Source organism: Ochlerotatus camptorhynchus, unplaced genomic scaffold, assembly GCF_037179485.1.
Source record: "Ochlerotatus camptorhynchus isolate MF236.1 unplaced genomic scaffold, CSIRO-AGI_Acam_v1.1 ptg000132l, whole genome shotgun sequence".
Taxonomy (NCBI): domain Eukaryota; kingdom Metazoa; phylum Arthropoda; class Insecta; order Diptera; family Culicidae; genus Ochlerotatus; species Ochlerotatus camptorhynchus.
The window spans coordinates 1655962-1683767 of NW_027040622.1; the positions used below are offsets into that span (position 1 = coordinate 1655962).

The window sequence follows — 27806 nt, forward strand, 5'->3', positions numbered from 1 at the left end:
AATTTTCAAAATGAAAGCTATATCTTTGGTTTGAAAGTTTTTCTTTCACTTCTGACTTGTCATTTTTAAAGTGCATTTTTTTAAATAAAAGTTTTTCAACTGTCAAAAATACTTCTTCATAGTATCGTTTTTGGCAGCACTGAACCGTATTGCCGCCAAAGTAGAGTTGACGAGACGAGAAAAAAAAATCGTTCTATGGAATTTCAATTATGTTCTTTAAGGGTATTGAGGTAAATTCAAATTCGTAATCTGCATAAGAAATGGAACCCAAACCCAAAATTTCATCAATTTTGGTACACTGGAACTATTTCAAATAAGAACGATTACATTTGCAAAAATCACCCTCTTAGCGCCCCTCGGTGTCACTTTGTATGGGAGCGAACTGTCTGCTTGTCAGTTTAGTGTCAAAGAGTGAAGTTATTATTTGGCTTTAAATCTTGATTTAAAAATCGAGATGAAAGTGTGTGTTTTCGAAAAAAATATCGCTGTGCTCAGAAAATGAAGCTCGTTAAGATGATGTATAAAAACCAATACATTTTTCAAAATTAAAGAACCCAATTTTTTAATGGGTTAAATCGGTGTTCGGAAGCTGCCTCCGGTGATCGATTGTGATTCAGCCGCTGCAACAGGGCATGCAAGTGAGTTGGAAAATTCTTTTTCTTAGGATCGATTAAATTTATGTTTACATTGTAGGTACGCTTATACTTGACAAACAAGCGCTTACATCGGACTTTCCTTCGGAAAAAGACTATCCTTACAACAAACCAAGTTACATGGCACCCAACCCATCATTCCGGAATCTGACCACAAAACGTACGTGGGCGTAGAACATATGAACGTACAAGACAATGATGTACAGGGAATTACCCATTAGTGAGCTGGTTTTGGTGTTGGTGAACCTCCAGCTGAAAGATGTCTTCAACAATGCCGTTTCCATTGAGAAGTACCATAGAGGTAACTCTAAGACTAGTAGGTCCCGAAGAAACGTGCTCAACTTTTTGGCTCAGCTCTGGTACTCTCTTCGGTCCCAAGCTATTCGATTCACCCCTCGAAACATAGGAAAATCCACTAACCCCTAATTTTATCTGTCAAACTTTCAAAGCGAATCAAAACAAACATAGTGTAGTACTAGAATTTTGACTATAATAGGGTACGCTAATCGATTTGCTTGGGACCAATAGGCTAGTCAAGTAGTGACCCAATTTAAAATCGTTAGTTTCCACCGGTTGGTAGTACTGAAATTGCGGCGTCAAGTGATCACTGTATTGTATTGTATGTCGTTGCCCTAAAGGATGGAAACACGAGAATGCTCCGAAATGACCGTGGAGCTTAGGTTCGACTCAATACTTCGACCATTACAAGACGGACAAGAATCTGACTCAACCCATGTCACTTAGAAGACTCAGAACGATGAACAGTACACAGCAAAAAAAGTTGTTGAATATTACATCGAAACTGATGCAACCAGGTCAATCCATCGGTTGTGTAATATCACATTGTACGATGTACATCGATTTTGCGAACAAAATTACATCCATTGATGTAATATTGTATCTGCTTTTTGCTATTACATCATTATTTCATACATCAGCTTGAATTACGTTGATCGATATTACATTTTTTTTGCTGTGTAGGATTATCCTTTCTTTGATTCCTAATAGGGCTGGGACACAAACTAACATAAACTATGTCCTATTTTCTTTGTTTTTTTTATAAGATAAATGAATAAATTTATGTTTTAAATATGATACATGAGTTTGGCTACTTTTCTAAATCTTGAAAATCATTAATATGATAATATTTAAAATTTGAGATAAAAGATATATTGTCATAATAAAAACAACTCTTTTCGAACTGAAACAGTTTGCACTTCATTTCATAAGCATTGGTTTTCCTTTTGACAGTTCTACAATTTGATTCAAAAGCATCAACTTTTAAAATTAACGAAGAGGTAAACTTTTGATTTGACAAGTTACACATTTATATTTTGAATGCTTCAGACTTTCTACCAAAAAGGACCAACTTTTAATTCTACCAATGATTTTTTAACTGTAGTAACGATTATTTTTTGTGTGAATGAAAGATTGACAGATGAAATGAGGGGTTCGTGGATATTCCTATGGTTTGGGGGGTGCATCGATTAGCTTGGGACCGAAGATAGTACCATCAACAATCAATTCGAAACTAACGTTTTTAAATTGGCTCACTACTTGACTAGCCTATTGGTCCCTAGTAAATCGATTCACGTACCCCATTCTAGTAGAAATTCTAGTACTATACAATGTTTGTTTTGATTCGCTATGAAAGTTTGACAGATGAAAGGAGGGGTTAGTGGATTTTCCTATGTTTCGAGGGGTGAATCGATTAGCTTTGGACCGACAATATTACCAGAGCTGAGCCAAAAAGTTGAGCACGTTTCTTCGGGACCTTCTAGTCTTAGAGTTCCCTCTATGGTATTAGCATCCTAAATTTTGAGGTACAGTGAGTTACTAGCGAGTTACTCGCTGCAAAAAAGCGACTCAGGGTAAAGCTGTCTCACCCCTTGGGTATAATAGTTAAAAAGTTAAAGCTACTCCTTACCGAATACTCGACTTCATATGATTTTTCTGCTAAACGGGTATTGGAAAAAAAATTGAGGCAAGTCTGTGCGTCGTTCTAAAATGTTAAAGGGCTTACTAGGACACAGCAAAAAAAAAGAAGTAATATCGATCAATGTAATTCAAGCTGATGTATGAAATAATGATGTAATAGCAAAAAGCAGATACATGTAATAACATCAATGGATGTAATTTTGTTCGCAAAATCGATGTACATCGTACAACGTTATATTACACAACCGATGGTTTGGATGTAATATTCAACAACTTTTTTTTTCTGTTTATGTATAGTCGAAAGCGTAGAAAGAACAAAAAAAAAAAGATAAAACGTCATAACATGGCGTCGGTAGCATAGGTGCTCAGCACGGCAAACAAGATCGACAGAAAAGCAAATCAAGAGAAAAAAAAACAAACAAAATATTATCATACTATCTTATTATTCCATGATTTCATAAAACATTGTTTAGCCAAAATGAATGAAAGGCACCCTGGTTTATATGTGCGCCATTTTCCACGAATACACCCTTTATGTGGAACCAAATGATAAATGTACGACTACTTAGCTCAAACTGTTGCTGTTTTGGAACAGTACTGTTCGTTAGACTGCACTTTTTGACAGTACGTATGGCTGCATAAGACAAGCATTGGCCATGTCTATGTCCAGTGTTCATAGGACCTACCTCTACTAGTGCACCCTAACTTAACTAACGTTCTTTTGACAAACGAATATATGTAACCATTACAGCTCCTGTCAGTGAGATGTTGTTTTATTCTACCTAAGAGGTAGTTATTAAATGTTCAAACAGTTTAAAATGGCTGCAAAAATACGTGTATACAGAGGGTGATACTGAACTACTGAATCAACTTCAAGATAGAACTTCAATTGATTTGGCAAACCTCAGAGGGATCTAAAAGAAGTAAAATTATGGATTTGTAAAACCTATATGTAGTAATTATTCTATTCGAACGATAATCTGGATGTTTAACTTTTAAAGTGCCTTAATACTAAGACCTAATAGCATCCCTACAACCAATCGATCAGTCACGGTGCGAGCGATGCATGCTACTATATGCTCCACAATCAAAACATGCTTTCGGTCGATACTTGCAATGCTCGCACCGCTTGCTGCACTCGCAGTGCAGTTGTGCAGCAGCTTACAGAGCGAATGTTGGTAGGTACAAAGTGAGCGAGCACGCGTTCGTCTCATTTCGTTCGCGCGAGTTCTAGCAACAGCACCAACAACAACCACATCAGCAGCAGCAGCAGCAGAGCAGGAAACTCTTTCCCTTCGACCGACGCCGATCTGCCGACCGACGACCGGGACCGAGCGAGCGAGCGAGCGAGCGTCGACGAGAAGAGCCGTCTCTTCATTCGCCGTTTGGAACGCGCTCGGAGTGGTTGCTTTTTTGTTGATTACGTGCGTGGTTTTTCATACATCCGTCTAGCTAGAACTGTGTTGTGTTGTGTTGTGTTGTGTTGTGTTGTGCGCGGTGAATGAGAGAAGAATAGCCGGTGGAGAACGAAAATTTTCACCTTGTTTGGCAATAAGCACCACGCAGCCGTGGTTGAGTGACGGGGTTTGAATTATTTATGTTTTTATTCGTTCCGGTTCGTAGAACATGCGTCCACTACTACTAACCATAGAGCCGAAAGTGTCGAATGTAATCAAACTCAGAAGAAGGAGAATGTGCTGATTTGTGGTGCGATTCGATGCCAGTGAAGGGAAGATTCTTTTCCGGGGGTCTTCTCCAGCGTTGTGTAGTTTTAACTGAAGTGGCACCGCGAGTCGAGTAACCAAGTTTTGTCGGTTTTCGAGGCTGATTAGGAGCGGGCTCTGCATTGATATGGTTGGCTGGATTTTCGGTGTGCAGTTTTGTTTTTCGCTGACCATGTGTAGTGCTGGAACTCTGTGACCTGTAGACGCTTCGTAGACTACAGGGTAGAGTCGCAGAAATAAACGAGTGTAAATTCGGTGTTAGTGACTTTCATTAAGCTTTTTTATGTGTTTTGATAAGCTGGACGAGAGTTTTATGAGACACGCGAAAGAGGTTGAACAAGAGTGTTTCTCAAGTAACAATCTCCATCAAGTGATGCAATTATTGCATGAAGTTGAGATCAGCTCCGGCTTAAATGTGATCTTCCCATCAACGACGGTGTTGGCAGATCCAAGAAGAGCACTGCTGCAGGAAGATTTTTAAAAAACCGGAAATAAACACCAATACGAAGTGTATGCAGTACAATCTATCTCGATCGGGAAATCTCTGCCTGCAGAAGAAGACCCTCGCGGAAAGCGCGCATATTCGCGCTGCCGTTCACCTGGTTCCCCAAAGTGTGCTATTGCATCAAAAAAATCAACCAACGGCAGTGAGCCTCCGCCCGTCGTCAGGCTTGAGTGAGTTCGATAAAAAAAGAAGAGTTTCGATTATATTTTTCGACTAGAAATAACAGAAAGAATTGTGCAAAAATCATACTGTGTTGTTGTCGGGGGTCTCGCGAAACATGGCCGCCGCTTTCCGTCCGTCATCTGAACCAGTAGCACCGCGACGCAAGTTCAGTTATGTTGAAAACACTAGTAGTTCCACTAGTACCGGCTTCGCCACCTCCGCCTTCTGTCCCAATAATAACGAACGAGACAGCAGCAGCAGCAGCAGCAGCAGCAGCAGCAGCAGCGAGTGGATGTGCTGAATCAGCTGTTTCGAGCAGAGAGATAGCGAGAGATAGAAACGACCGGTAGTTTGAGCAAGTGACAATAGAAAGTGACCGTGTGCCGATTCTGTGTCGAGTTGAGAGTTGTGCGGTACATTTGCTATTGTCTAAAACACAGTCAGAGAAGAGATCCAAACGTGCTGGTTTTATTTAGGAGTGTGCAGGAGTGGCATAGCTTGATTGTTGCGAATTATATTGTTTGAAGAAGAAAAGAGAGTGAACCTGCGAGTCAAGGTTATTTGGATATTGCCAAACTTGTCTTCCTGCGTTCGTCGGTGGCCTTTACCGTTTTGTGTCTGTGTCTTCTGCTACTAATCTGATGATACATCCGTGAGATTGTTTATTGTCGTGATTTTTCTTCTGAGTGAGACGGATATTTATGACGGTATAATTCGATCTTTGTGTGTTGTGGCAGCATAGCAGCAGTATTTGTTCAGGTGAGGTGCATTATGATGATACAAGTGCTTTTGTCCTTTGAAAATAAACTATACAGGTGGAAGATTACGTTACGTACACAGCAAAAAAATAGTTTAAATATTACATCCAAGAGGATGCACTTCAATCATGTCGAAAATCTGTTGTCATTTTTATGGCCACAAAAATAAACAAATTTTACTGCGTAATGTCAGTTTCTGCACTGTAGTAATGATAATTTTGTCCTTTTTGGTAAGTAATATTACTCCATATTTTTAACACGATTAAAGATCATCCACTTTTATGTGATATAAAAATAAATTTTTCATTGTGTAGATCAGCAGAATACAGTAGATCTAAATTTTCCGGTAAGATCTGCTGATAGGCTGTGCCGAATTTAGGATCTGGGGGAGGGGGGGGGGGGCGGTCTATCATTAAGGGGCTGCTTTCGAATTTTGAAATGCGGGATCGTATTGTTCCTCCTACCATCTTGATATGAAAATAAACATATATTTGTCTCAGAATAATCACATCTATATTTCACAACATAACATAAAAAAAATATATAACTATGTACTGTCATCCTGGGGCAAATTGATCACCGGGGTAAAATATGTTGGTTGGTGATAGATATTAAGAGACGAGTTTCTCTTTACACAAAAAGCAGATTTTTCAATTTAATTAAACTTACGTTCAATAGCAAGATCTCTTACCTCAACTCAATAATTAGTGACCAACAAGCTCAGATATATTGGATGACAAACGTACAAAATCAAATCAGAAGTTCAGAACTAAACCTTATGATTGAACGTAAAATGAAAATTATTTGCCTTAGAAGAAAAAATATGATAAATGAAAAAAAATACAACAAATATTTGACCGACCTCCATTGCTGCATTTGCTCCCCCCTCAAATCCTGCCCTGCTGCTAGAAAATCAGTCATCGTTATTTCATCTTATAATAATTATCTGTGAACTTGCGGTGATCAAAATTGTATTGAATTAAAGATAGCTCAGAAAAGATCGTCAAGGATGAGGTAAATATCGAACTATCATCTTATTTTGAATGTCTGAGGAGGTAAATTTTTGGTTGTATGAAAGATTGAGCCTTTTTTCCACTGTTCGGGACATAAAACAACTGCGACCAGTAATTTGATCTATTGTAGTATATCCCGTGTCCTTAGTTTAATGCATGTCGTATTACTCCATCACTATTGAGAAATGATGAAGTATTCGGTTTTGATACAGTTGTCTGTCTTGCTTTCATCACAATTTATACCCTTCGGAGTGTTGGAACACCCTCCAAAGGCGCACCCTATTGTCAGTCAAAATTGGATTCCTTTGCAATAAAAATAAGCAATGACACCGATAATGACCATGCATCAGAACCCTAGTCTTAACCACTTCAAACTAGGGAACAACGAATAGAAGATTAGGAATCACCTAGGTGAAGACTAACTAACTCATTTTTTCCTTGTTTCAAGATCATACTCGGTCCAGGCAACCCGAGGACTTATCACTATCAACAAGGCATAAAAAGTAACAAGGATTAAGATGTGTTCCTTTGATTACTGAAAAATCCTGTTCCCCTAGTTTCAAGTAGTCAAGACTAGGAATCGGTGGTAGATCTTACATTCCGTAACATACCACGAAAAGGTGATCAATCTACGTTACGGGGACAGAACCTTACTCAGGATATTTTTTTTAGGTGACAAACTCTCATTTTTTGTGCCCCCTCCTGCTCAATCATTTTCACGATGCCCTCATCACATTTCATAAGGATAGCGTAAAAAAGAAAGATATATCGCAACAAATTCTTACAGTCATACCTGTTTTCCCTGACATGGTGTGGGAGAGAGTTCCCCCACTATCCGACGAGACGGCTCATAGAAGCCACATTCAAATTCAAATCCCTGTTAATAGATTTGGCTGGATTTCGTTGAACTTCGATGAAGTTCTTCAAACTTTCCTGGTGTTCTTAGAACTTCTTGGAAGTTCGCAGAATGTCTTAAAGTTTGCAAAACTTTGTTGACGTTTGACGAACCTTTCTGATTTTTGTAGAACTTTTCTGGAGTTTACAGAGCTACATTTGAGTTCAAATAATTTTGCTAGAGTTTACAGAACTCTACTTACCAGAAGGACATTGAACTTCTCTGAAGCTCGCAAACCGTTCCTGAAGCTCGTAAAACGTCCCTGAAAATTTCAGATTTTCCCTAAAGTTCGCAGAACTTCTTTGAAGATCGCAGTATTTCCCTTGGTAATACTTTACCTAAAGTTTGGAGATCTTCTCTGAAATTCGAAGCGCGTTGTAGAATTTTCCTGATGTTTGTAGAACTTCCCCGAAGGTCAATGACTTCTCTGAAGGTTGTCGAGTATCGAGTTCGTCAAAAGTGAATTTACTAAAAAGTTAAAACTTTTCGAATATGAGGAAAATTGATCACTCAGTCTATTAGTATACTCTTAGACTGCGTAAAATATTTATTAATTTTCCTCATATTCGAGAAGCTTTATCTGGTTTTCCACGGCTTTTGCCCGTAAAATTAAACTCACTTTTGAGTAAATCCACTTTTGACAAAATTGAGTCGACTGGACTCCAACTGTTCAAGATTGTTTTCTAAGACCAGAATCTTTAAATTGGTTCTCAATCACAATCAACACTCAAAGAATGTTGAGAACTTTTGTTAATCCTGGATATTGACCTGGATCTGTGCACGCAATCATGTATTTTTTTTCAAAATTTCCAGGATTTCATCACTGGACATCTTTTAAAAATTTGCCAAGGATTTGCTTAGGATCATTCCAAAAAGTCATCAGAATTACTTTTACTTTCAGGATTTCCCTCAATAAACTTATGATTCTGTTCGAAAATTTTTCTTGCATTAAATTTCATATTACATACTTGGTTTTTTACAGCTATTAAAAATGTTCCTTAGAATATTTTTTTCGTAGTTTGCTAGTGCCACCCTGTTTTTCTTTGTTAATACCGCTACCTTAGTTCCGTATGATAACACTGGCGCCAAAACTGTAGTATATATAAGCTTTCCTAATTCCCAACTCGATTGAAATCTTGTACAAAAATCTACTACTAATCTTGAAGCTTTCAAAGCGTTTATAGGTCTATGCCTATTGGTTAATTTCCTGTTTAGGGTTGCTGTCTAAATACTTAATAAATTCACTAGTTTTAAAAACAGTTCCATTAAGCATTAATTCGTTTGGTTGTACTGCTGTGTCATTTGGGTATCTAACTAAAATTTTACTTTTCTCCCTATTGATTTTAAGACCTACTTTGGATAGCTCCTCTTTTAGGACTTTAAACATATTTTCTAACACATTTATACTTCTTGCTATTATTAGTATCTCATCGGCAAATGCTAAAATTACCGGCAGTTTTAAGCAATCTATATCTATCAATTCTAATTCAGGAATATCACTTGCCACGTATTTAAGTATATCTTGTATTAAATAATTGAAAAGTTGAGGTGACAGGGGACATCTTTGTTTAATTCCCTTACCTCTTTTGAACTCTTTAAAAAATTGGTTTTGCCATAAAACTTTAGTGAGTTCATCCCTAACGCGTAATAACACTCTGTCAACTAATCTAGATGGAACATTTAAATTAAGTAAAACTTCTCTTAAATTCTGCACATTTACTGTATCAAATGCCTTACTAATATCCAACGCTAAAACAATTAGATATTTTCCTGCATTCCAATATTCTTCCACGACTCGCCTAGCAATGAATATATGATCAGCCCATTAGGGTAAAAACTAAAAAGGTTATGAACTGGACTTTTTAACACGGTTTTTGGGTAACATATTTTTTGAGTGTTTTATATTTTTAGATTGTTTTAAAATATTTAAAAAACCATCTGCGGAGAGCACCACCCCCCCCCACCCCAACACAACACCCCTCTCTCTCTTTCCTTTTAGCCTGCTTTACAAACACAAAAAGCGTCTATATAGCTGCCACAGGAATTCGAACCCAGACGTTTATTAACAATCTTGGCTAGTGGGAAATCTGGTGCCTTTACTATCTAGTCTAAATTTACTGTTGAAGAAGGAGTAGATGCAAGCTAACCTTTTGTGTATGCCTTCTTAGTTCGCTGGCGCCGGCAACTGAGTTAAAAATAAATCGTGAGTTCCCAACACCTCTCACTCTCTGCACTCTTGCTGCACTGACGTAAACGCAGGGTGGCTAAATATATTTGTAACAAAGTTCGTTATAATTCTCAAATATTGCTGTTTACATTGCACTCGCTAATAATAAATTTTATTTTTTTTCTGATTATAAAGTAGCATAAGCTATATGAAAGTAATTAGTTTAAGTATATGTAACAAAACAAACATAAGATGAAAGCGATTCATTGATTGCATATGCACTAATTGAATTCTAATACCGTGTTAGTTGCACATTTTGTTTGGTTATGCGTTGAGATCTGTATCCCACACCATTGCAAATTAAAGATATATTCGAAGTTAGTTTTGATTGCTAATGTTCGACGGTTAGTGTTGCAATTTTCTATTGATCATTTTAATTTGTATATCATCAAAACATATTCATTTTCACAAATTGTAAAATATTTATTTGAAAAGGTGCACGCTAAAATTCAAAGAACGTAACTGAACTGATAATTTATGTTTTTGGATTCCGTTCATGAGCGAACATATCATTGGTTCACACTATTATTGCGCAATCGTTCCTAGATAGTTAAAAGCTAGATAAGCCTTTTGATCAGAAGCGTCTTGCAGTGACAATTTCAATTTTATAATGCTAGTTGTGCATTCTTAATCACCAACGTAACATTTACAGGTTGTACGGAATCAATATATAGTAGCCTAGTCGCTTTTGGATAGGTAGTTTGATTTGACTTGCAAAATGAGGCCCCTGGATTTCTATCGAGTTAGGGAGAATCGAGTTAAGGAGAGATCGAGTAAGAGAGAGTTGACTGTAATTATTTATTTAATTCTTAGCATCCCAATCAGAAGAGAATGCTTTAAAAAAAAAGCACTAACTTTGGCCTCCCGTTCTCCAATTTCGTAGAGCAATGCATCATCTGGACAATACAAATGAATATGTTTGATTTTTAGTTTATCATTATCAAAAAAAAATGCTTGCCTTCGAAATTAAATTATGGGCCCAATATTAGGGACACTTAGGCTGACATTAACCCTATTAGCCCAATTCCATATTAAAAACTTTTCCGTAACCCTTAAATTAATTTAAATTCAACCTTTACCAACCAACCAATACCTTTCAAATCACCAGTACTACTTCAGTAAAAACTACGAAAAACCTTGAATTTCGGGACAAATCGAGGAAAATAAACTTCTTCTTTCCGAAAATAAATTCTGAACCTTGGAAACTTTTCAAGCATACCGGTTTGTGCTAGATTTTCAGAAGTTTTTAAAGAAATTTTGAAGAAAAATTCAAAGAAATTCTAAGGATGACACCAAAATATTTCAGAGAAGAATATCAAACTACACACTACGAATGTGTCATGTAAATGTAGGTGCTCTAAGGGCCGATTTTTCACCTCGGCTAAAACTGGTTGAAGGCTTAAATGATTAAAGCACAAAATTCAGCTCCAAAACAATTTTTGGATGAATTCCAGGTGCATTTTAAAGAGAGTTCTTAGAAGAATGACGATTGGATGAGGATTCTTGGTCCAAATTCTAATAAATATTTAAAATAAGTTGGGATATTTTTTTAAGAGAGGTCTGATGAAAATTCCAACGAAATCCCGTGAACTCAAAAAGGTCTCCAAACTCAGCGGATAGCTGTAAAGGAATGATGTTGCAATTTCTGAGATCGATTTTTGTTTTGAGAATTCTGAGGAAATACTAGGTTCCCATATTCCTAAAGATAGTAAGAAATGTAGGGTCCAAGAGCATTCAGAGAAGTAATTTGAGACATTTCTGATGTTAATTGCATGAGAATTCTAAGGAGAATTCAAGTAAATCTAAAATGGATTTTGGAATGAACCTTCAGGGAATTCCTGGAAGAAACATTAAAATTTCCTATTTCGTGGATTGTTCTGCAGAGTATTTTAAGAATGCAATATTATTTTTGTTCAGCTTATTTCAGAGGCAAGTTTAAAAGAAGGGGAATAGCAAATTATCAAGGTTAACTTACCTAGATATATACAATTTTTTAAGATTTCGAAAGCAGAATCAAATTCAATATCTACGAAAAATACGGATGTTGTAGTAATGATCTATTAAGCCCTATTTAACCTAATGGCTTTATTGGTTTATACATTAAATTTTTTCAATAGCGGCCAAAAATATCTAGTTCATCTCTAGATACAATTGATAAATATCAGTTTTTTAGCGTTGGGCCCAATCTAAGATCCATAGGCCAACATTAGAGTCATTTCCCAATTTAGGTTCCATGACAAAAAATGGAGTTTATTTCAATATCAAACCGTATTTGAATTTCTGAGTCACCATATAAATGTCACTATTGGTTACTTATTTATTATTTAAAAGTCACTATTTGGTCACTATTTTCGTATTGGTAGTCACTAAAGTCACTACTATTATATCGCATAAGCACTACCAGCCCTGCTATATTGATTCCATTGTAACTTTTACCCGGTTAAATAGCTTCCGGGATTTCTTGTGAAATTTTTCCAAGGTTTTATTCCACCAAGATACATACCTATTCGTAGAGCGACAGCTGTCGTAATAAACTTGTTGGATCAAACTTGAAGGCTGTTGAGATTTTTTCTCATTGCATGTTTTTGAACATCCTCTCAAGTTATTAACTCCAACTATAAGTTTTGAGTTGTATTGCTCAACACACTTTATAAGCTTAAACAATTCCTGTTATTAGTATTAAGTGGCATCACTGTGGCTTGATAATAGCCTGTTGATGTAACAATAATAAAGAATAAAAAATTCTTCTTAATTTATGGAGCAACTGTTAAGTATTTGGACACTCAAACATATTGTTTATAATTATTACATTGGGAATAAACTTCAATGATCTCTAAAGTTTCTTGGACTTAACTCATACATTTCGTTAACCAAACCGATTAAAGTTCTCCTGGAGCTAATATCTCAGAAATTTTTCGGTGTCAGGTCGCATACCTACAAAGCATCTAGACATGATATTTGATTAGATAACAATATTCCGTTAAACCGTCAGATACACGTAGATTTAATTGTTTCAAATATAAAAGTTAGATAGTTAACTAATAACACTTTACCATATTTTTCTCCTATTCCAGTGACTGAGTGCTTCCCTCGGCGAGAATTCCAGCCGAATGTCGTTCCCAAAAACAGCAGTGAAGTGTCAATGAAGCGTGCCTGCGTGGAACTTATCTGGCAACTACTACTACTTCTACTAGTACCACAGTAAAACAGGCAGTGTATAAAAAAACCCCTCAACAGGAAGAACAAAATGTCCAAAACGATCGAAACGCACCTGCAGAGCAACGAGGTCCGAATTCCGAAGAAGACAGGATTCGACGTGTCCTCGTCGGCTGCACCGTGTCAGTACTTCAAGAGTTCCTTCGCCCGGTCGCTTTCGTTCAACCAGAACGGTGGCAGTCCGTACGGGGGAGCCGGTCAGCACCACTTTACCCGGTCGCTCGATTTCGAGGTGAACTTCGGACTGGCCACCATTCCGGATCAGCCCTCGTCAGTCGGTTCGGGTGGAGGTGGCTCATCGCAAACTACGCCGTCCGCTTCGCCGGTGTACGATCCGGAACGGGAAGGAAACGTAAAAACGAAACTGGTAAACGGAATCGCCACCAGCAACGGAGGGGTCGTCAAAACGCTGTGGAACTATTCCAAGGGATCGGTGAGTAATGAATTTCTGTTGTTTTGGTCTTCTTGTGGTAATGTTGGAACGGCTCCGTCGAGTCGACCCAGTTTTGTCTGGCACGAAAATATCACGATCTAGGCGAGAACGGTTCTCGGGTGCATTCCGGTCCAAAACCCCCAAAGTGACCAATTTGTTAGTGTCAATCAGCTCAAATAACATCGCTATAAAGTTTCAACACGCGGCTGAAAATCCGCACCCGAAAATAGAGAAGCAATAATCAACCGATCACCCAAAAAAACACACACAAACTCACTACGCACTCTTCCGACGAGGTACGGATGAGGACCATGTGTTTGACGGTGGTCTTGGGAGAATGCTGCAGGGAGACGATAGCGCATTCCTTCGCGCCTCGTCGTGTCGTTCCGGGTCGATTACGGTTCTAAGATGAGCGGTCGGCAACCCACCAATTAAGTGTCGACCATCAGAGAGGCGCAGAGTGAAATGCATCAGGCCCGGAATGTGTGTGTGCGAATATCCCCATTCCTCGCCCGAAAAGAAAAGAAACTACTGAATGAAGGAAGGAAAATTTATTACTCATAAAATCATTAGCATGGGAGCGTGTGCTATTCGGCAACAGCAGCCAGCAGCAGCAGCAATAATCACGATCTCCCCCCATCGTAGATGTGGCGCGGCAAGAATGACGAGATTTGGGGTTGCCATCTGCTGAATATTTTTCCCTGGATGCTTAGAAAGCTCTCCACTAGCAATTGCGGAAGTCCTCAAAAACACATCCGTAAAATTCCGGATGGGTAAACATGTACCATTTACAACATCTGGTTATCTGAGCTTATTTGACCGCAATCAAATATGTGTAATCATGAATTAAGCAGATCTGTACCACCTGGTGACCCTACGATCCACGACTCACTTTCGTCCCGCGCTAGTCTACACCCCTCCCCGCCCAACATGGAAGATGCGCGTGCGATCAACACAATCGTCGTCGCATGATCTCCCTGTCGCCCTCTCCGCACCGTCAAGACTCGAAATCCGGAGTCCATAAATCCGGACGCTTTTAAAAGTTTATTATCACTGTATGTGTGTATCGTTCTAATTCATCAGACATATTTGTTATGAATGTCCAATTAATGGTCGGGTCCGGTATTCGGTGCATTGCGGTATTCATGGAACGACTTTCTTTGCATACGCATCTTACTTTTCGGCTGGCCGTTCATCTACAGTCATCAGCTTATAGCACTCAGCGGATTTTTGGCCGGAGGTTATTTTTAGTATCACGCGCCATACTCTCCCGAGGAGATGCATTTCCCTATCAGCTTTTCGGCTCGGGTGGAAAACCGTAGGGAGAGGGCATTCCATTACGCTATCTGCGCCAAGCATGCACCTTAGTTTCAAGCATTGCGTGCTGCATACTCTGTGTTTGGTGTGTAACACCTCGGTCCAGGGTTGCTTCGACTCACTTCGCTGTAAACAATGTTTTTCGGAATTTTGGATTCATTAGATGCTGTAATGATACTTTGTACTCACTGGTAATTCGTGTTACACCCGAAAGGAGGCGAAAGTAGACCACATTTGCAGCAAAAAAAATGTACGGCAAGGTCGGTCGAAAAATCATTCCTTACCGAGTTATTGATCTATTTATTTTACATTACTGAGCAACACTACCACTTTTTGCTCGGGCACTCGCGAATATTACCAAAGCCCACCAGGGAGTAAGCATCCACTCTATGCAATTGGCGCCACAGGCTTACTTTAGAATGAAATTGATCAGGTTCTAACCGTTAAACGTTACATTTATATGTAATAGGGGAAATGTATGTAATGTCGGTCTAAGTGTCCTTAATTTAGGCCCATACATAAGTTCAGCAATCGACTAAATTTTCAATAGCATCCAATAATATCCATTAGAACCGTCTCAATGACGCGTTCATCTAGATAAAATTGATAAATAGCAAATTTTTAGCAATGGGCCCATTTCCCCTATAAACAGAAATTCGAGAACGCAAGTGGAGGTGGGTCGGCCACACACTACGGAAGGGCGGAAACGAAATTGGCAAGCAAGCTTTGGATTGGAATCCGGCAGGACATCACAGCAGAGATGATTGCTTATGAATACCCGAGCAAAATGAGACACTTTGAATCAGTAGAAAATGAATTGCTCAATAACTCGGTAAGGAATGACGTTTTGACCTACCTTGCCATACATTTTTTTTACTGCAAATGTGGACTACTTTCACCTCGTCTCGGGAGTACCACGAATTACCAGTCACCCTGTATATATACTTTGTCACATCAAATCGACTATGAAGTTGGCTGCACCTTCTCAGATTTCAATGAAACAATGTGGATGTAAAGATGTTGTCTACTTTAAGCAACTTTGCATACTTATTTTCATTAAAAAATCGGGACTTCCATTTGATCAGGGTGAAACTTTTTTCAACTTTTCTACAGAAAAATATAACTAAAAAATGATAAGAGCTACTCAAATGTATTGTCCAAGAGTGATTTGTAGAGAATTATGTGAGAAAATGCCAAAACATTTAAAATATCATCACTACACTTAAAAAAATTAAAGATTTCAAAACGATTTTTCTAAACACCGTCAGTTTTGAAAATTATGATGTTTAAGACTTATTATCTACAAATTGCTTATGCATTTCAAGATGGATGCTTTTACAAGAAATAATTTATTCTAATAAAAAACTTATTCACGTTTGCACTGAATAAAATCTGAGCAGATGAATTTCATTCCAAAGTGGATAAATTTCATCCAGATCCCTTCCAAATTAGAATAAAACAGTGTTGCTGCGAATCCTTTGGCTAATTGAGCAAGTTAAACTAAGTATGCTATGATTATTTTTTTTAGTGCATATATAAAGAAAAATCAATATTTCGTGTTTCCCGGTAACCTTAAAACCGAATTGTACTCATCAACCTCCAAACGAAAGACACCATGGTCCCTTCTTCTTCTTGTTCGCATTTTAAGCTTATTGCTTAGCGCATATTAGCTTATTACGTGCTGTCAACTTAGCAATAAGCTTGATATGCGAAAAAGAAGAAGAAATGCTCTCAACTTAGTGTTCTAAATGCACTTCCACAGTTATTAATTGAGAGCTTTCGATGCCAATATCAATTCATGAATTTGTATATTGTTGCCACACAATGATACTCTGATACTCTATGCCCAGGGAAGTCGAGAAAATTTACCAAACCATGCCATTCAACTGACTTAATCAACTCACTCACATTGAAAAAAAGTTGAACCAGGCTCAACTTTTCAAGCCAATTGAATTCAACTGAGTTGATCATTTGACTTGCCTAGTCTAAACCCACCTTAAATAACGTTTTCAAAGTCGTTATACAGGTAAAAAGTGAGGCAGGGTTTGACACATAAAACCTGACTATTTCGCTTTCGCATGACGATCTGCGATTTTTTTATTCGTGAGCGCCCACTCAGAGTGAACGTTCACGAATCATAAAATCGCTTACTATGGCTTTCGGAAAGCGAAATTGTCAGATTTTATGAGTCAAACCCACACTTTTCAACCTCTTCTTGTAACTTACAAGTACAACATTTCATTACAGCGTCTAATGATTCCATAAATCGGAAAAACATTTTTCACAGCAACATGAGTCGAAGCAACCCTGCCTCGGTCATTGGGCTGAGAGAATTGCATATTTTCTATTTTTAACCGAATGCATGTGTAAGGAATACGAGGGGATTGCTGGTGTAGATCTGTTGCTCCGTGTGCGTGATCATCGGTTTTCCGGTTCCCCCGTTGTTGTTGTTGTTGTTGTTGTTGTTGCTGCTGCGTTGCATTTGGTTGGAGTTATGATTTGTGCACACCTTGTGAGAGTCGGTATGGCACATAGATGCACGCTAAGGAGCTGGGTGATTCTCGGTGTTTTGGGAGGAATTTCGAATGGAATCAATCATGTGAAGTGATTGATGATATTCCAGATTATCTCTTGGCGACTCGTAGGTGCCCGCAGCAGCCAGTAGAGGTTTGAAATCAGTTTATTTATGTGTGTTATTTTATAAATAAACTCGGGGAATTTATGGGACCTGTCTGGTTTTGTTGCTCTTTGTAACAGAAATGTAGGTCACTAGCTTCAAGAAGTATATGAATTTGTCATATGTAGCAGAAACGGAAACTAGCGAACCTATCATGAGTTCTGCTGGAAAATGCACAGTTCGAAAAAGTAGTGAAAATTTCTGTTAAATATGATGCATATAAATGGAGTGTGTAAAGTGATGAAACATTTCATGAAATATTTCAAATATTCTATGAATACGACCATCTTCGTAAGAAAATACGTCGGATGATGGGTGTTGTAACTAGGGCAGTATCATAGAGGTAACTCTAAGACCAGAAAGTCCCGAAGAAACGTGCTCATCTTTTTGGCTCAGCTCTGGTACTATCTTCGGTTCCAAACTAATCGATGCACCCCTCGAAACATAGGAAAATCCACGAACCCCTCATTTTATCTGTCAAACTTTCATAGCGAATCAAAACAAACATAGTGTAGTACTAAAATTTCGACTACGGCGGTACGTTAATCGTTTGCTTGGGACCAATAGGCTATTCAAGCAGTGAGCCAATTTGAAATCGTTAGTTTCGTATTGATTGTTGGCAGTATCATTGTGGGCCTCATCTGACGGAGAAGGTCAATGGGGTTGCTCGTCGTCAAAGACCGTTGGAGTTTTTCTAGCTGATGTTTGTACCTTGAACAATCAGCGAAAGCATACGGAATTCCCAAAGAATAAGGATATTTTGGGTTGGCATGACTTGAACCCTCCATATGATTCTCCCCACACAAATCGCAGTGGGCTTGTTGCAGCAGAAGGCCCTGTGTTGCTTGAATTTTGATACAAACAGTTGCTATAATAAATCAAAAAAGAAAGAAGAAAGGAGAAGAATATTGTTGTAAAGTTATGATAATTCCACTATTGAAACAATTTCAATGCCAAAATGGCGGTTGATTTTTAAAATAGCGATTTAAAATTGGCCTAACTTTTACAAAATGGTCGATCTTTTTCCTTTATTTAACGTCGATCGCTGTTGCCAATCACCGACGGACATCAATTGGTAGCTTCCACACCTGCGTAGGAGATATCGCACCCATTCATCACACATGGGCCGGCACCAACGGCTTTACTTCCCTTCTGAAGGAAGACGTGACCAGAGATTTTTATGCCACAGAAAAATCCCACCGACCTCGGCTGGGATTGAACCCAGACCCATTGGGGTGAGGAAGCAGCCACGCTTACCACTACACCACCGGTGCTGGCTAAAATGGTCGAGCTTTCTGAATGCAATAATTTAGTAATTGCAACTGAAAGTCTCTTCAATAAAGAATGATAAGATAAGATAGTAATTGGGTTGTTTAGGGGTATTGAGGTAAATACATATTCGTATGGAACCGAATTCCAAAATTTCATCAATTTTGGTACACTGGAACAATTTTAAATAGGTACGATTACATTAGCAAAAATCACCATCTTAGCACCGCTTGGTGGAACTTTGCATGAGAGCGGGCTGTCAACGAATAGATTTAGTGTCAATGATCAAAAATTTAAATCTTGATTTAAATTGATAAAAATATCGTTGTGCTCAGAAAACGAAGCTCTGTCAAATGATGTATAAAAATCGGTATGATTTTCAAAGTTTAACAACCCAATTGCAATGACAATCAATTGCAAGATGGCAGTAGGTTTTCAAAATGGTGAATTCAAGATGGTGGTTCGGTGATAAAATGTTTGATTTTTTTGAAAAAATGGTATTGCAATGAAAATTTCAATTCCAAGATAGTGATTGATTTTCAATATGGGGGATTAGAGTGATGCAAAATTTGAAATTTTCGCTCCACAATACTTAAACGATTCCAAATCGGATCCTGAATAACCTCTCAAAATTTGAACCAATTTGGTGAGAAACTGAGATGGCACAAACCATTTGAAGTTTGCATGGGAATTACTATGGTAAAACCTAGATTTTTCACCATATCGGTCTGCTTCAAAAACTTTCACCTGTACTTGTAGGAAATTTTTCCAGCTACAACTTTGTTGAAGACCACTTTTTGATTAAATGCAAGGATCGAAAGTGGGGTGTTGAATAGGACACAACAATCATGGCTACTATGTCATACTGCAAATACAGTATTGCCTACAGAGCAGCTGCTTGATCATGTCATAAGTTTACCAATCTTTTAAATAATTAATAACTTTTTCCTGTCTCGATTTACATAGCAACGATCTTGAGCAAAGTTGTAGCTGAGAAAATTTTCTATAATAATGGCTATCGAACTGTTTCGCAGCTCAATATGGAAAAAGACTAGAAGGCAATGAACAAAAAGTTGAGATGTCCCATAGTAATTTACATGTAAACTTCAAATGGCTTGTGCGAAGTCTGCTTCTAACCAAACGATTTGTATCTTTAGGAGGCTAATCAGGACCCGATTTGAAACCATTTAAGCACTGTGGAGCGAAAAATTCAAATTTTGCATCAGTCTAATGGGGGATTTCTGATAAAATGTTCAAAACAATTTTGTTGTATAGTGATGATACTCTACTTTTGCAATGACAATTTCTGTTCTGAAATGGTGGCTGATCTTCAAAATGTTGGATTTAAGATGGTGGATTATTTTTAAAATAGTGAAATGCCCGGACTTTTATAAAATGGTCGATTTTTTTGAATGCAATAATTTTGCAATTGTAATGACAATTAATTCCAAGATGGCAGATTATTTTCAAAATGGTAGTAGATTTTCAGGTCATTGATAAAAAGGTCAATGCAATTTTGTCGTATAGTGATGATACTTTACTTTTGCAATGACAATTTCTATTCTAAAATGGTAGCTGATCTTCAAAATGGTGAATTGAAAATGGTGGATGATTTTTAAAATGGTGAATTCAAGATGGCCGGAGTTTTATAAAATGGTCAATTTTTCTGATTACAATAATTTTTGTAATTGCAATGATAATCAATTCCAAGATGGCAGAATATTTTCAAATTGGTGAATTCAAGATCAAGGTCGTTGATTAAATGCTTGATCTCTTTGAATAAAATGTTATTGTAATTGCAATGACAATTTGAATTCCAAGATGTTGATTGATTTTATAAATGGTGGCTTCTGATGGTTTTCAAATTTTTCTATTTCAATTTGATTTAATTTAAAAGATCAATGTTATTTTGTTGTATAGTGATGATAATCTACTATTGCAATGGCAATTTCTGTTCCGAACGGGTGGATTCAAGATGGCCGGAATTTTATAAAATGGTTGATGATGTCTTTGATAAACTGGTCAATGCATTTTTTTTTGTATAGTGATGATTATCTGCTATTGCAATGAACATTTCAATTGAAGACCCGTCTGAAGAGATCTGAAATGGTGATTGATTTTAAAATAGTGGATTTAAGGTGGTGGATGATTTTCAATTTGGTCGATTGAAGATAGCCGGTCTTTTTTTTTTAATGGTCGATCTATCTGAATGCAATGGTGTTGTAATAGTAATGAAAATATCAATTCCAAGTTGGTAGATTATTTACAAAATGGATGATACAAGAAGTCAGTAGATTTTCAAAATAGTGGACTCACGATGGTGATTCTTTAATAAATTGGTCAATGAAATGTTGTTGTATAGAGATAATAGAGATAATCTGTTATTGCTATGAAACTTTCAATTCGAAAATGGTGGTTTTGAAGATCAGATCGATAGAGATTTCAAATGTTTTTGTTTTCCTTGATTTGTTTTCCGTCAATCTTGTTTTCCGTGCTGAGCACCAATGCTAGCAACACCAGGGAGGCAGGTCACACACCAGGACCCCACCTATCGACCCATCAACTCATGAACCGGGAACCAACGGCTATACTTCCCGAAGGAAGGCGTGATCAGAGATGTTATGCCTCAGAACATCCCGGCGGCGCCGACAGCGATTGAGCCCAGGCCTGCTGAGCTGAGTGGTAATCACGCTTATCACTACACCACCGACGCCGCTAGATCTCAAATGGTGATTGCTTTCCTAAATTATCGATCTAACTGAATGCAATATTATTTTAATAACAATAATAATTTAAATCCTAGATTATTTTCAATAAAGATAATTCAAGACCTTAGAACATTTAAAAAAAGGTGTGGTAACCCGATCAGAAGGGCATAACAAAATTATAACACAATTATATCGATGGTTGATATGTATATCAACGTGTGTTATATTTTGATATATTAGTGACAAGGGGTTTGGGCGAAGTTGCTCATCATATCAGAATTATAACAAAGTCAGTTTTAATTACTATCAATACATAAAATATGTATTAATAATCGTGCTTGGCATATACAGTTTTGCTCACGAACTGCTCATTTGTTAATAACTTTGCACAGAGTTGACGAAACATAGTTCTGTTTGAAGCAGTCGATAGAATAGAGTTTAAGCTTTTTATTGATATGTAAAAAAAGGAGATTTTAATTCTAGTAATAAACTGCATTTGATTTTGCGTTGCAAAAATGAAGTGAGAAATGCTCGCTGCACATCTCGGATTTCAAGTGTAAAAATTCATTGGTGTTAATTCAAATGATAAGATTTATTTACTCTTTGCTTGTCTACAGTAAACTATGATCCTAATCTATCAATTACTTTAAAGAAAACTAAATTTCAACAACTGAGTGAAAAGTTATTAACAAATAAGCAGTTGGTGTGTACAACTGTGCATGCCAAGCATGTTAATGATTCCAAAATATAAGTTTGTTCACTATTTTCTGTTTCTAAGTGACGATAATTAGAGGCATATGTGTATAAAAAGTAAGTTTATATCATAAACGGCTTATATTTAAATCATAAACGGCTTATATCGCGAATTTCTTCAGTAATAACCGTTGTCTCGTATTCAGCTATTTCTTTGGAGTATTTCAAAAAAATATATCTGATTTGCTGCTCTATGGGAAAAGTAACTAACCAAAAAGTCCGTTTAAATTGATCCACAGTTTTCCACAGGGCATAGAGGTTCAGGTTGTGGAGTAGCTTCATATCTTAAAATAAAATAGGTTGTTAGTGTGGTGTCATTATTAAACAAGAAGACGACATACCCATCATGAAAATTCATACAAAAATAAACCATTTCGGAGCTGTGAAAGCATTAGTAAAAGTGATAAAGCTTTCGGGAAAAGTTTTGCCTATCGTGAAAATATTCAACATTTTCATAAAGTCTTCCAAACCTCATTGGGTAAGCTTGTGTCTTATGTAAAAATTCAGTGCCATAAACATTATGTCTTTGACATGAATATTGTCATGAAATTTTCGTAACTCGAAGGCTCCTGAAAAAAGATAGGATGTTCTCAGTCTTGTCTAGCTTGAATTAATAAGATAATAAATACCGATCTGGAACGTCGTTCATCGTATCCTTCAAAGAATTCTGCTTGTATAAAATCTTCCGATTTTTCTGATTCGTCATCAGAAAACTCTACCGACCACGATCCGAAATAGATTGGCAGCCTACTGATTCTGAACCAGATGATGAATGAAATTCCATCACCATAGGAATCTCATGATTTGATGGACGATCCTCTAACAATCCATGTGGAAGACCACGAACGACGGCAACCAAGCCATTCATTCGTTCAGAATTACTAAAACAACCTTCTTTCTCTCAGATCGGTTGTTGGAACTCCGCATTTTTCGAGGAGACAAACCAGCTGCTGCAAAATCTTTGGCTGATGAAGCACCACACATTATGAAACGAATTCTGGCATATTATGCAAAAAGAAGCCAGGAAAATGACTCTTAATTAATTAAAATGACCTACAGTTGATGAATTCCAATTAATTATTTGACTTAGATTAAAAAAAATTGAAAAATAATTGACATAACCATTGCCAGAAATATGGCAAATTTTATATCTCATTTCTAACAACGGTTGTTATATTTGCATATATTGGAATATACGTGTATTAATCTTATTAAATAATATTATATATCAAATGATATCTAATTTGTAATAATTTTGATATAATCATATCAAGATCTGTTATAATTTTGTTACCACTAGAAGAATTTTCGTTATGAATTTTGTCATTTTAACAACTAACCAGCCAATGTTTATAACACGTTCTGTTACATTTTTTTTGTTAAATAAATAACTCCAGTTGTTATAATTTTGTTATGCCTTTCTGATCGGGAAAGGATGTGGGTCGTTGATAAATTGTTCAATCCTTCTAAATGCAATATTGTAACACATTCATGTCAATTCTGCTCATTATTCCAAGTTGAGGGATGATTTTCAAATGGTTGATTCAAGATGGCAGATCTTTAATACAATGGTCGTTTGTTCCTGATGGCACTATTGCAGTAATTGCAGAGACATGATACAGCATCTATTACACAGTTGGTCGTTCAAGAGACGCTTTTTGAGCCAAACAACCATGGTAATATTTATCTAATTGATATAGAATATATACAGATAAGATAGTAAAATTTATCTAGATACCTATTATCTAAAATACATGAGAATTTCTATACTAAATGAGCAAATACTTCTAGAACAACTCGTAAGAATTGAGGTTTAATTTGATTAAACAAATATTTCATTTGGCAATGGAAAAGCCGGGTGATTTATAAAATAGTTAAATTTAGATTAGATAATCATATTTTAACATACCTTAATACATAAGAATGTCTAAGCAAATTGAGCTGAAATTTATATGTAATAACCTTATATACTTCTAGAACAACTCGGAAGAATTGAGCATCAATTAGATTTAAAAAAATATTGCATTTGGTAATGGCAAAGCCGAGTGGTATCTAAAATGGTTAAATTTATCTAATTATCTTTAAAAATACCCAGATACAAGAGAATGCCTATACTAAATGATCTTACTGAAAATTGAGCTTCACAGCATAGCCGTAAATACTTCTTGGAAAACTCTTAAGAATTTATCGTCAATTTGATGAAAAAAATACTTCATGTGGGAATGGCGAAGGCTGGTAATTTCCAAAATAATTAAATATATTTAATTAACTTTAAAGTACCCAGCTTCATAAGAATGCCTACCAAAAAGTAGTTGAAGTTTTCACAAAATAATCTCAAACACTATTTGGCCTATAAAATGGCCCAAGAGCACCAACGAGTAGTAAGAATTGAGTGTCAGTTTGAAACAATATATGTCATTTGGAAATGGCATAGACTGGTGATTTCTAAAATAGTTTTTTTTTATTATATTCACTTTAACACTATTGGGTCATTCGTGACTTGTCCGGGGGTGAGATTTGAACTCGTGACTTTGGCGTGAGAGGTATGGATGTTAACCACTACGCCGGGGTCGCCCCCTCTAAAATAGTTATCGCCCATTTTGGGCCTATCGAGCAGAAAACTTCAAATAAATCCATGATTTCAGAGTTAACAAGTCAATTATGCGTTTGGTACGATTCTTTAGTTAATAAGCTTCCGAACGAAGTCAATGAGAACGCGTGATATGAAGGTTTGCACCCATTATTCCCTAAAACAAAAGAAGTGCTCCGACCGAATCAATTTTTATCTTCATCCGATAGGCCGAAGTGAAATCATTGGCGTTTCAATGGCGTTTCAATGCGTTAGGCCGAGTTAAGAATCCGTAGGCCGAGTTTGGCGTCAAGAAGCAGTGTTAGACTTTTGACAATATCTCAACGATTGGTTTCTCTTTATCAAATCTTACGGTACGTACGGAAAGGTAAATAAGTTTGGAAGCAATCAGAAATAATAACATTCCGTTTGGTGCTAAACTGCGCTAGATTAAGAAAGACTAATTGCGGGTTGTGCTTAATAGGCCGGAAATGAGGTAGTTAACCAAATTAACTTTAAAAATACCCAGATATATAAGAATGCCTACAAAAAGTATCTTATGACAAATGGCCGAATGACGAATGGCCAAATGGCAAATGGCCGAATGGACGAATGGCGGAATGGACAAATGGCTAAATGGATGAGACTCCAATGATTGCTTATATGAAATGAAAAAAAAAATCTACAGCAGATGAAAAATTCATGCTGTCCTATTAACCGTCTAATGCCCAAATTTTTGTTTTGATTCTACATACTTTATTTCGAACGTTGAAGGCCGTGAAGGCAATATGGAGTACTGTTTTATTATTTGATATTAATATTACAATTTTTAAGAATAGCTCATGTTTAAAAGAAAGGAATATCTCTATTAATAATATTGATTCTAAAGCGCCCAAAAATCAGTAAAACAAGTATTTTGCAAGAACAGCTCATGTTTAAAATATTTAAAATTTAAAAATATATTATTCATTTATTAAGATCTAAGGTTATATCTTTCAACTGTCAATAAGACTGTTTCCTAATATAATGATCTTATTGCTGATTTCTACAACATTAAAATAAAATGTTTCTTCACCAATTGTCAAGTTGATTGAGGGAATTAATTTCATTAATCCATCGTTCCGTTAAATTGAAATTCGTTTGGACATTCGTGTCGTCCATTCGGCCATTTCTCATTCGGCCATTCGTCAATTCGGCTATTCATCCATTTGGCGATTTGTCAATCGGCCATTCGTCATTCGGCCATTTGTCCTGAGACCACAAAAAGAGTTGACATTTTTACAGAATAAACTAAAACACTATTGACCTTTTTAAAAATGGACCAAAAACGCCAGAAAAAGGGTTCAAAATTTCAAGATGACCCTTAAACAGAGAAAAATGGTTTGATAAATGATAAGACTTTTCAAACTAGCTTTAAAATTAAAATAATGTTCTAAAAACACCAAAAATGCCAAATGCAAAATAATGCCAAAAATGATCAAAAAATTAGCAAACATGGCTAAAAATCGAGCAAAACTGCCCAAAATTGTCAAAATAGCCCCCAAAAAAGCAGACAATATATATAAAAGCCACGACTTTCCAAACTGGCTTCAAAATTGCCAAATTGGCCTTGAAATCACCATAATACTTTGAACGGCATTGAACTTGTTGAATGATTTTGAAATGCCAACATATTTAAGAAATTTAAAATCTGGCAAAAAGTTTACTTTAGTTTAAGATTATTTTAATGCTTTTATCAATTTGGTTGAAAATTTGTTAAAATTTTCGAACACATTTAATTATCTCTTATCTCTATTATCTCTCTATCTTAATTATCTCTATTTAAGTTTTAACTCTAGCATTACAAAAAATCATAAGTTTGTTATTGTAAATCTGTTTGGATTATCCCAACACAATTATAAATTCAGCTGTCAGAATTTTTGCAACGCACCCGAGAGAGCAGCCCGGGACCCGTAGATTGAGAAACACTGCACTAGAGCGTAGCGTTATTAAAAAAATCGAAGAAGTTAGTGATCCACCTTCGCCTTAAGACGATATATTTTATCCCAATCATAGATTTTAAAATACCTGATCAACACTTCCTTGTCTTCCTTCTCATAGTTTCATCAATTTTCCTTTCAGGACTCCAAGATGGCCTCTCCCGGAGGAACTCCAACGAAACTCTCGATGGGTGCAGCGTCAGCATCAGCAGCTACGGCAACATCCATAGCATCTCTATCCTCATCGACAGCCTCATCATCATCCACAGTGCCGTTCGGCTCCGGCTCATCTTCGTCTACGCGAAAGAGCGTTGAGGCCAACGAAATCGAAGTTCTACGACTACGAAAGGTAAGAAGAGAGCCCCGTTCACGTAATCAATCAGAATCGGTGGAACTTTTCCTTTTGTTTTGTTGTTGCTATTTGCTCTTCCATCTTCACATTCAACGCCGCACACATGTCGATATTGTTTGCTATCCACAGCAAAGTAGGTAGTGGCAACAGCTGTGGAAATGCAACCCGTTTGAGATTAGCCTTCAACAGCCTTGGTAGTTCGCGATCGATCGAAGCTTATTGGGCATTTGCGTCCATTCATATTCGATGCATTCGTAATAAAAAGCGAAGCGGGAAATTTATTTGAAAAAATAAATCCAACCAGGAGCGAAAAGAAGTGCGAGGGAAAATCGTTAGGCAACGAATCAAGCACGGAAAGAAATCGTAGGCCTACCCTACACGACAACAGCTGAAGTGCAACTCGCGCAGAATTATCGCTGCTTGGTTTTGGTTCGATAGTTGGGGTCTCTCTCGCTCTATCTTCCTCTGTACCGAAACGAGGTGAATAATAATAATTACCGTTTATTTCGGAATTCCGCGCCAGCAGCAGCTGCAGCGATGCGATAAAGATCGAAAATTAACCTGAAATTTTGATTCGCCGGAAAAGTTGGAAAATGAAGAAGGGGAGAGGGGATCAAAAATTAGATCAATGAAATGGAGTAATTTCACCGGTTCATCC

The 27806-nt window shown here is 37.0% G+C and overlaps 1 protein-coding gene across 1 annotated transcript in view; it reads left to right on the forward strand.

The window, feature by feature from the left end:
* Window positions 1-3984: 3984 nt before the first annotated feature.
* The window catches only part of LOC135700317 (uncharacterized), a 405673-nt gene continuing 381851 nt past the window's right edge, over window positions 3985-27806 (forward strand). Inside the window, exons 1-3 of the mRNA XM_065220792.1 lie at window positions 3985-5741; window positions 12950-13524; window positions 26939-27145. Coding sequence (XP_065076864.1) covers window positions 13123-13524; window positions 26939-27145 — 609 coding nt within the window. The 5' untranslated portion in view covers window positions 3985-5741; window positions 12950-13122. The remainder of the gene's footprint in view (window positions 5742-12949; window positions 13525-26938; window positions 27146-27806) is intronic.